At 46.1% G+C, this 10,648-nt stretch overlaps 1 protein-coding gene across 3 annotated transcripts in view; it reads right to left on the bottom strand.

Annotated features, from left to right (window-relative positions):
* Nucleotides 1-10,648, bottom strand: part of CUNH11orf49 (chromosome unknown C11orf49 homolog) — a 129,784-nt gene that overhangs the window by 8,165 nt on the left and 110,971 nt on the right. For all 3 annotated transcript variants that reach the window (XM_025207948.1, XM_025207949.1, XM_014521442.2), the window contains 2 exons: nucleotides 7,819-7,903; nucleotides 1,177-1,262 (listed from right to left, as the gene is read on the bottom strand). In XM_025207948.1, coding sequence (XP_025063733.1) covers nucleotides 1,177-1,262; nucleotides 7,819-7,903 — 171 coding nt within the window. The remainder of the gene's footprint in view (nucleotides 1-1,176; nucleotides 1,263-7,818; nucleotides 7,904-10,648) is intronic.

A 10,648-nucleotide genomic window follows, 5' to 3' on the forward strand; every position in this document is an offset into this window, starting at 1 on the left:
GGAATGGGTTAGCCAGGCTCCAGGCTGTAACCTAGCCTGCTTCAGCATTGCTCCAAAGTAAATACAACACGGGACCTAAAGAGAAGGCCAGGGCAGGTCAGGGCTGGACTTGGCAGGAAGCCTCCCCCCAGGCTCCTAGTACTACCCACTGTTTACTGCAAGAGTCTAATTTTAAACAAGGTTGTTTATGGCTGCGGTCAGCAGTTTACAAATCTAGATTCCGCTCGGAGTGGTTTGCATGTGTGTGGGGTGATGGGGAAGAGTGTGAGAGTCTTATGTGAATGTTCTGCCGGTGTGAAGAGAAATGGGGTGATGTGTTTTGCGCGTGTGCACACAAGGGGGGGTGTGTGTGTAGAGTCCAGTGACGTGATGCCTTATGAAGGGAAGCGTGATCAAGTGAGCAGGACGAGGGCAGCAGGATGACTCCTGGTGCTGCGCTGAGGTTCTGTAGCTCACTGTGAAAATATTTGCTATAGCAAGGAAAGATTTTCTGAACACAGGACATTTCTCAGACTGTCCCCAGTGCAGACAATTCCAGCCCTAGTTCTGCCTCATTCACAAAACTAGTCCCCTGAGCTGTTTCACTTTCATGCCCCAGTCAGGAATACTGCTTGGATCTGCACAGAGGCTTTACAGTAGGAAGTATGCAGAGAAGAAGTGCTGAAATGCAGATATTTGTACTATGGATGGGGCCTGTCTTCAATTGCTAGAAATACAGGACTTGATCAGACCAACAAACCGCCTAATCCATCATCCTGTCTCCAGCAGCATGGTTTCACATTGCATAACAAATAGGCCTCTCTCCAGTAGAGGTCAGTACCAGCTACTTCAGAGGAAGAAATATTCATGAGGCAGTTATAAGAAAAGCAGCCACATGGAAAGTTTCTTCCCAAATACTGATAAGTAAGAATTGGCATATATTCCAAGGTGTGAGGGACCATACTCCTTCCAAGGCTCTTCTTAAAAAGTAAATTATATACCATTACAATTCTCCTGATTCTGGTGGGGTCCTGCAGCAGTAAGTTCCACAAATTATTTGTGTGCTTTGTGTGAAAAAGTATTTCCGTTTCTCAGTTTCAAAAAGAGTGCAAGAGACACACGGCTGAGAGGTTGTAACAGAAAGACACAAGCTAGGGCAGCAGACAAGACATTAGCTTCCCAGTGGTCTGGTCTCACCTGAGTAGTAGAACTGGATCTGGAAGGCAAAGAGGAAATCAGAAAAAGACATCAAGCAATCCATGGCATCATCCATCAGCACGATCCTGAGAAAGAGAAGAGAAACAACTCAACAAACACAAAAAAGATGATGGTTCCCAAACATCTCCTCTCCTTAGACCAGGACAGAGGTTCCAGACCTAGGAGGCGGGTAAGCCTTCAAGGGGAGATGGGAACACCCAGACTCGGGAGGAAAATGCCATGCAAGAAGGAAGGAAAATCCCAGGTCTGTGTGTATGGGTGAATATTCAGAGGATATAAACATTCCAGATCTGAGGTATTAAATGTGCAGAGTTTGGTAACCCAAGACTCAAAGGAAGGCCCTGTCCACATCACTGCAAGTGACAGCCCCAGTTATAGTATGACCAGGGACCTTGTCTCTCAGACCAGAATGGATGTCAGACAGCCATCGATTCAAAATACATAACAGAAGGATGGAAATGGTAGGAGACACCCTGGCAACCATATGGGGTGTATAAATGGCAGGACTGACTCTGATCTCAAACTGGGGTAAACCAAGAGCAAATGTGCTGAAGAAAATGGAGCTAAAATAGTTTAAATTAGCACAATGAAAAAAGAATGAGGCCCTGTATCTGTAACAGAATTTTGCAAATGAGGCAATTTTCTAAATATCTGAGGGTGACCTGTAAAGTAACTCCTACTTTTATATCAAGCAAATCCCAGGTTACTAGAAAGGAAAATAGTACAACATGTACCTTGCATGAACAAGTAACCCCCTAAGTGCTTTGTGTGCAAGAACGTCCCACTTAACAAATGAAGTTGTCTCCCCTGCATGCCCTTGTGTCATGTCTCTTGGAGACTGAAAAACCCTTGGGGCAGCTCCAAAGCAATGCAGCTTCATGGTCTCTATAAAGTACCAGGCACAGCTATGGAATTGCATTCACCCACAGCATAAATATAGATAATATTAGCTAAGGTCACAGAGGACATAAAGATGTGACAGAGGCAGTAGTGAAGTCTTTTCTGTAATATTCTGGTGGAACCTCTCAATTTCACAGCCCTGTAAGGACTAAAGCCAGCAGGTTTACAGAAGTGAAACCACAGAAACAATATTCTCACCACCACTACTGCGAGAGGAGGGAGAAACCAGCTAAAGAGGAGACAGTATAGCTCTGTTCTGACAAAGAGAGAAGGGAAAGAGGGATGGGAGCCATCTGAGTGTGGCAAAGGGCTTTGAGGTTTATGCTCTTAGCTCCTGGAAAGCTCTAGGAAGCAGCGTGAGAGGGTGCATTAGGAGAGTACTAAAGGACCTGTTTGTGCAAAAGACTTCCTTCCCTGCCACTCAGACCAGCTCAGTTCACTGTAGCAAACTCAAGCATGCAGAGCAGCTTGAATTAATTATCTCAAAGAAGAAAGACTGGGGCTAAGAGGGTCCCCAGGAGAAAAGCCACTGTTTAAAACAAAACCCTTTGAAGATGTCAAAGTGCTTCTGATTTATTTATTATGTCCCAGAAACCACCACCTCCTCCTCCTCCTGTCTAGAGCAGCAGCTTCAGTTCTTAATTCTCACTAATAAGTATGTTACTGAGATTGTCAGTGGCCACATCAAGGAGATGGCTTTGAAGCTGGCAGGCAGAGCATCTTCATCTCCTAGACAATTCAGTTTAGCTGCTGGCATTTCAAACCACTCTTAGAGCACTGGAAATGCTACAGGCCACATCACTGAGAAGCTGGGATCCCTCCCTCTGCCTAATGATCTGCACACCCTCAAAGCACAGTTTCTATAGCTTTGGCCAATGCACTTCTCCTTCCTCAAGCAGGAGGAGAGTAATGAGAGGGTTATGCTATGCTCCCATTTTATGGAGAGGAAGTGCAATATTACCATCATGGCAACCAACTAAATTCATTTGTGAAATCTAAAGCTGCAAGGGGTTGCCTTTACTGCAGTAGCAGCAAAACTCTCTTCCACTTACAGAAGAGCAGCAGTGAATTGGTATTAATCTGAGTTTGCTGAGACACTCTCGCTGTTACAGAAAGTCATAAAGCCAGGATGGAGAACTATGCAGCTGTTTATATGAGGGGGAATTGTCTAACTAAAAGCAGGTGCACTCTGGTGCTGGATACCAACTCCAGTTGGCTAAGGCATCTGCACTCCAGAAAGGCTGAGAAAAGTGTAAATCCAGGGCGGTCACTTGAGAGGAGACTGCCTGCAGCTGGACTTTTTCTTTCAAACAGCCAGCTGATTGCAGTCAAGGATGCTGGGAAAGCCCCACTTGCAACATGTCTGTGCATCTCTCCTAAAATGCTGGGTGTGAGGAGAATCCTAGCCACAGAGGGTCCATAACCCCAGCAAGCAAAATCCAGATATCCAGTTCTGACTCCCAGGATCTCTGCTAGGGGATGATATTTTGGAGCATCCTTGACTCTTTCTGCTTGTCTGAATTAGGTTTTATGCGCTTTAGGGTACAGATGACATCCTTTTACATGTCTAGAGAATAATGAAAACCAAGGAAACAAACTCTCCAGAAGGAATTAAAAAAGGGGCCTTCCCTTGAGGGGTTGTGTAGCAAGTGAATTGGCCTGGCAGGAATCAAGCAGGCTTGTTTGGCAGAAGGCTGGGATTACTCTGCCAATGAAAGAACTCCATAATCTACTAACTAGCTAAAATCTCAGAAAATCTCAGGACGGGTTCTAGGTTACATGTGGGAAAGAGGACTGTTCATGTTTTTTTTCACTTATCTGCTGCTATTAAAGATTAAGAGAGACACTGGGTGTGTCGACATGGGAGACTTTACTATGCAGTAGCATAGTTCACTGCACAGTAAGCATGCATGTCTACACATACACGTGCTTACAGCACAGTAAGCTTCACTAATCGCGAGTAAATTTGCTACCTGCAAACTAATTTACTTGCGATTAGTTACTGTGCAGTAGTGCGTGTAGCTGCCTGACTGGGAGCAAATCTGCTCCTGGTCAGTCAGGCAGTGGGAGATTACTTTCTGTCCCCAGGAGCTGTCTACTGCTGGGGCGGGCTCCGCCGCAGGAGCCCGGGCGAGGATTATGTTCCCCTGCCCCAGCAGCAGAGAGCTCCAAGACCCCTGCTCCAAGATCACAATCCAGGAGCAGGGGCTGGGAGATCCTTATCTCCCAGCTCAAGCCCTGTGGTTGGGAGATAAGGATTAGGGATGCGTGAAACAGCTATATTTCGTTTCTGTTTCAGATTCAGTCATTTTTGAGGGACAGCGATTCATTTCGGTATTTTGGATCACTGTTCCATTTCGATTCAGCCAAATCTGTTTCAGAGTTTTGACACTGTTTTGGTGCTGATTCTGGTTGAGCAGGGAGAGGCAGGCACAGCTGTGCAGCTCTTCTTCCCCAGCTCCTCCAGCTGTCTCCTGGCCCAGTTCTCCCTGCCAGCCCCTAGGCTAGCACCCAGGGGGAGTCTAGAGCTCCCTTTGGTGGTGGCAGGGGCCCCATTGCAGGGCCCCAGGAAGCAAGAGCAAGTTGCTGCCATTAGCAGCAAATCTGCTCCTGCTTTCCTGGACTTGTAGAAACTTGCCTGGGAGCATATACTTATGAGTAGTTCACCCTCACATGTGGGTCTCTTGGGATTTGGTTTGCTTTCTGCTGTTAACAGCGTACAATAAACAGAGCACCTGAAGACAGCAGGAAGACTTTTTTTTTTTTTTTAATTAAGTTTACGGCCCGCAGAAGTAGGGGCTCAGATACAGGCCCTTGTTTATGGCATCAAACCAGAAAATCCCTCTTCTCCACATCCTTCTCCAAGTAAAAGACTGCAAGCCAGACAGCACCTCTGAAGATTAAACTCTTCAAACTTTCTGCATAGCTACTGTCCTACTGAGTATCAGGGCCTCCAGGGCCTTAAGGAAATAGCTACTAGTCTGGTTCTCCCCTGGGTGTGGCAAGAAGATCTGCACTACACCTAGAAGAACTGGGCTCCCTGTGCTTTGGTGCCAATAAAACTTTACATTGTTGTTGCTTCTGTTCTTTTGCCCTGACATTTCCTGACCTTGTTCTCTTCCAGTGTTTGTTATCAATGCATAGCAACAACTCCTGGAAGAGTAGATCATGCTATATTGTGAGATCATCTCAGTAATGCAGCTCTGAGGCTACTCAGAGGGCTGATCTCTTCCTAACAGTATGTAAGGCCCGTTCCGAAAAGGGTTCTGGGAGGAGGCTAAGCTGGCATCCCGGGGGGTGGTCAGCTTTGCAGAACCCAGGAGCCACGGGGTAATGACCTAATGCATCTGCTGTTCTTGTTCTTTGGATAAAGTTAGAAAGAGGAACCTCTCTTGCTTGGACTAACGGCTCTGGAAAGAGAACTTTGAAATGTTACCTCTGCAGCATGTCGAAATGACAGCTTTGCAGCATGAAACAATAGCTTTGCTCTAATCCCTAAAAGGTAATCAGGCTAGAAGCTGCTTTGATTGGAGAACCCAAAGAGATAGGGAGTGGGAGTGAAAGGATAAAAGTAATGAGAACTAGGCCCCTGGTAGAATCACTTTGGGGAAGGACAAGGCTGAGGACCCGATAAAGGAGACCGTCTTGCCACCCTGGATGCAGAGTGGGGTTCCCAAGACAAGTCAGGTAATGACTTAGGACAGGGTGGGGAGTGCCTCTCCTCCAGTCCAATGCGCTAGCGGTTTTGTAGTGAGTTGCTGCTATTAGACTATTTTGCTGTTACTTGCAATAAAAGGTATACTTGTTGCTTTGACCCTCGCGTGTGACTTGTGGGTTACTCACCTTCCCTCCCTTGGAAGGGAGGGAGCCCTGACACAGTACCTACGATTTCAGGATCCCAAGCTTAATCACTTGAGTGCTGCTACTGATACTCCTGAGTGCATTCTCCTTCCCAAAGCAAAGCAATCACAGCTGTGTGGGGTGCTCAGCCTGTGAAAAGGTTAGCATTCATAATGCCCATACTCTGTGACAGCAGAAGTGGTCCATTAAGGCTTGTCTGTTTTAACCTGTGAAACTTATAGGGAAGAGAGAGAGCAAAGAGACAGCACTAGTGGAAAAGTGCAGACCGAGATGAAGGATGAAAAAAAGGAGACAGAACTGTAGATGGGAACAAAAAAGGAAGCCAGTTTTGAACAGAAATTGGTTTTATTAACCTTGTTCAACTGGATTAGTGATTAACAAAACAATATTAATGTGTATGTAAGTCTAAACAGGCAGGAGTGAGGTCATCCCCACCTGAGCCAGGGTGCCTCAGAGAGAGATCTCATTTCTCTTGCACACTTGCTCTGAAACCTGGGCTAGTCTGTCTCTAACACACACAGAGCAGTGCAGTTGTGGGAAGCCTACCCCTGAATGGGGCCTCTAGTTTACAACAGTCTTGTGGATTAAATTCCTTGACACAAACATCATAATATGTGTAGATACTCTGAAGTTTCCCTTTCATGCTGTTTTCCAAATCCTTGCTCAACTCAGCTGGAGCCCTTTACAATATAGGCCCATGTGTGGGATGGTGCTTTTGCATCTCCATGCAAAATTGTAGCAAACAAAAAAAATCTTTGCTACAGCTCTAGTATTCCTTCTTGGTTTAGTGCAGGAGGCTATGGAACTACACTAGGGAAGATATAAAGCCAGGGATTCCTCACTGATAGACTAGAGAGAGCTGTTCTGCTCTATCTTTAGTTTTAGCTGGATTTAATAGCATTAAGCGCATTTCAGCTGGGACAGCAATGCTCTGGGAGGAAGACTTCAAAAAAGAGCAGCGTGGATGTACCAGCAGATGGATTACACATCTCTTTTGCTTTCTTTTGTTCATGTTTCACAGGACTATGATGCTGATGAGAAGTGCCAGAATGCTGCCTAGAAACTGAAGGCCTCTTCATCCATAGAACAGGAATGACAGACAGCAGCCACTGTCTTGCTTAAGTGCCTGACCTGGGCCTGGAAGGACCATATCTGGGGCTAGAGAGAGTTCAGTCTCCACTGCTTATATTCTGAGCTAGGTAGCCAGTAAGAAGACCACATATGTTGTCATCTTGTGGTTGACATGCACTTATGCCTGGTAGCATTTGGATCAATGCCCCCACTTCATTTCACCATTACCAACAGAAGTCTGATAGTCAATAACCAGTGACTGAGAGGCAAAAGCTCCATATGATGTTCCCAGTATCCTGAGCCACTTATCTAAGATAGGAACATAAACTGTATTTTCTAACAGGTTGGCTAACATGTTCTTAATCACCATTATTTTGAATGCTATTGCCAATTGAAGTCTTTAGAAAGTGTTGGCTAGTCACGGTAAATGCTGGGAGGAAAGTTAACACATTTTCAGAGATAAACTTGATCTAAAATAGAGTTTGAAATCAGGCTAATTAAAAATGTGCAAGCTAATACTGTTTTAAACATGGCCCATTTTCTGCATCTAGACAAGGTCAATAATGGCACTGCTGACCTTAGCATCACTGTGCTGTCATTCCCTGGCAGACCACTTCTTATTGCTAAAAATGTACCCACTATTCAACCTCAAATCATGATGTCTCCACAAATAATTCTGGCCTTTTTGTTAAATGTCCATGCTCACGTTTGAATCTATTTAGCTGTAGCGACTAAAGCTGTAGTATAGGGTTGATCTAACCATAGAAAGAGGAGCAGATGAAGACCCACCTTGCTGCCTTCTGAGTGAGTTCCATTGGAAAGTCAGGGCACAGCAGCTGCAGCAGGCAGTGGTAGTCCTTTGCTGTCAGCAAATCTGCACCAGAAACAAAGGGGGGAGCATCAGAATCTTTTTTAAGGTTGTCCCTTCCCCTTCCTCCTTCCCTCAGAAAAAGGCCCACTCTTATTCTCTTGAGGGAGTCAAGGCTACAATGAATGCAAAATTAGTTATAAACATAGTGGAACTGCCATAATTTTTGACAAAGTGCCTTTTAGATGGCAATTCCAACAAAGCAGCCAGAAAAAGACCTGACAAAAGGAGAGTACTGAAGTGAATCCATCAGAGTGAACTGATAGCAGGTAGTGATTTGGGGTAATAAAAGGTAACAAAACTGGAAAGTATCAAGTATCAACCCAGCTTGGTTTAACTTGCGTATAATTATCTGGAAAAATAAATCATTTCAAAGCTTCTTAAAATTTGCTGAAATTCATTGGCACGGTAACGCTCACCGCAATATGCTTGAAAACCATCTGCAGAACATCTGGCAGCAGTAACAAAGGCAAACAAGGTCTTTGGTTGTATATGGAAAGCTATGGACTAGAAACCCACAGACATTATTACTTTAGCATCCAGTAACGCAGCTGGATGTCCTCTTTTGGAATAATGTGTACAAATCTGGTCACTGTATTATAGGAAGCACAGAACAAAGATCCAAAGTATACAAGAAGGGCAACCAAATGAGTCATTTTATAGGGAGCTGCTCTGTGAGAGATTGGTCAGGAATGGCCTCTGTGGTTCAGTAGGAGACTAAGAGAGGTGAACTCAGGGAGGTTTATGGAATCCCCAGGGAATGGAAACATACTGATGTCAAAAAGCTTTGTATGATTGTATGTTCACAGTCCAAAAGGTTGTGGAATAGAGTTAAGGAAAGGACCAGCTGAAGAGCAGCAATTTTGCAGTATTTCTATATACATAAGTATGCAAAGTATGGAAGAAAGAGCCAGTGGTAGAGTCAGAGCCAAGCAGCAGTCTGGGAGGGAATCCAAAGGGCACAAGCATCAGAAGTGAAGTGCAGGGCTTGAGCTTTTTTCTTACAGTTAGCTATAAGCATGCTGTAGCCCACAAAACTCCTGTTCCAGATATCCAGCTGATACATTTTCTAGTAAGTACCATTGATGATGGACCTCAACTTCTATATTTCAGACTCCTGAAAGCCTGCCTGCCTCAAAGATCAGGCAAGACAAAGGGAAAATATTATGGATTGACAGGAGGTACTGCAGTACTCCTGCCAGCCAAATTAGTACTTTGCCATGTTCAATGGTGGCTAAAGAAACATTGCAGAAGGATTCTCAGCAACATCAGATCACAGATTTTTCCCTTCAATCTGTTACTGGAAAAAGGGTGCTTTCCTAGGTGTCCTATTTTTCTCAATTTAAACCTCTTTTTGGTTAAGATAGGTTGGCTGATGCCATCAAACTCCTCTGTAACCACTACCGAGGAGCACTCAGAGAAGGGGTCGGCAACCACAGAGCCATTTTATCTGGCCTGGAGACGGGGCTTCTGTGGTGTTTTGGGAGAGGGGGACTTTGCCCAAGTGGTGGGGAGAAGTGGTGATGGTGGCACTGTTGAGGGGGGGGGGGGGGGGGGGGGGGGGCTGCCCCCCCCCATACTGCAAAACCTTGCTCCCCTGACTTAGAGGGCTGTATGATAGACACTGACTTGTCCAAGGGACACAGTATGCAGTGCTTCCAAGGGGTAGAGTCTCTGCCCCTGTGTAGCACCTAAGAGATGTCACTGGGTTACACATCACCCCACAAGACGGCTATTCTTGGTGTAAAGTACAGTCACTTTCTGTCAAGGACTGGGAAGGCAAACTCTATACCCATACATCTGCTGTGTAACAAGGAAGGCCCAGACAATGCTGGGACTGCAGCACCATTGTGAAGATTTGTGCAACCACTCCAATGTGCTGATAAACAGGAGAGAGCCGGTCTTCTACCACTAATGGTGTGAATGCTGACCTGAGTGTAATTACTGCAGCAGCACTGAAATTCCTGCAACCTTGGTGGACCCTAAAGCAGGGGCAGGCAAAGTCTGGCCCATGGGCCGGATCAGGCCTGCGGCAGATTCCACTTCCTAGCAGCCCCTGCCCACGTTGAAGCCAGTTTCCATGGAGACCCCAGCACTGGCGGGGCTGTGACAGCACCATGGAGACTGGCCCCCACAGCTCTGGAAGGGTGCATGGCTGGGCGGGGAGCTGCTCTGGGGCTGGGATCTTGTGGCAGTGACAGCGGATCATGGCACTGGGATCTTGTGAGTGGCAGATAACAGTTCTGCCTTGGCTCCAGACCACACTGTCACTGCCACAAGATCCCAGGCCAGGCCCTGGCACAGCTCCCTGCCCAGCCATATGCCCTGCCAGTGCTGGTCTTCATGGAAACCTTGGCCACTGGCCAGATCCACCATTTTGCCCGCCCCTGTCCTAAAGCATAAACTCCACATGAAGCTCCTCCATAACAGATACTACTTGGTTCTTCAGTGACACTATTTTTGCACGTTAACTATGACATGCAGTGGAGTGCTTTGGATCTTCTATTGAAGTATTAACTACTCCGTTCCAAGGAAGCAATTCTTGGGAATCAGATATATTCAGGTATATCTATCTATCTAGCTATCTATCTACAGATAGATAGCTAGATAGATAGATAGTGTGGCAGAAATGCCCCGTCGGTGCCCCTCTCCAGAGATCTGTCTCAGCCAGCCTGAGAGGCTGCCGTTGAATCTCTCACAGCGGGGATCTCGCTCCTTGTCTGCAGACAAAAGCCTGGCGCCTGGGAGGCG

Source organism: Alligator sinensis, unplaced genomic scaffold (genome assembly GCF_000455745.1).
Source record: "Alligator sinensis unplaced genomic scaffold, ASM45574v1 scaffold592_1, whole genome shotgun sequence".
NCBI lineage: Eukaryota > Metazoa > Chordata > Crocodylia > Alligatoridae > Alligator > Alligator sinensis.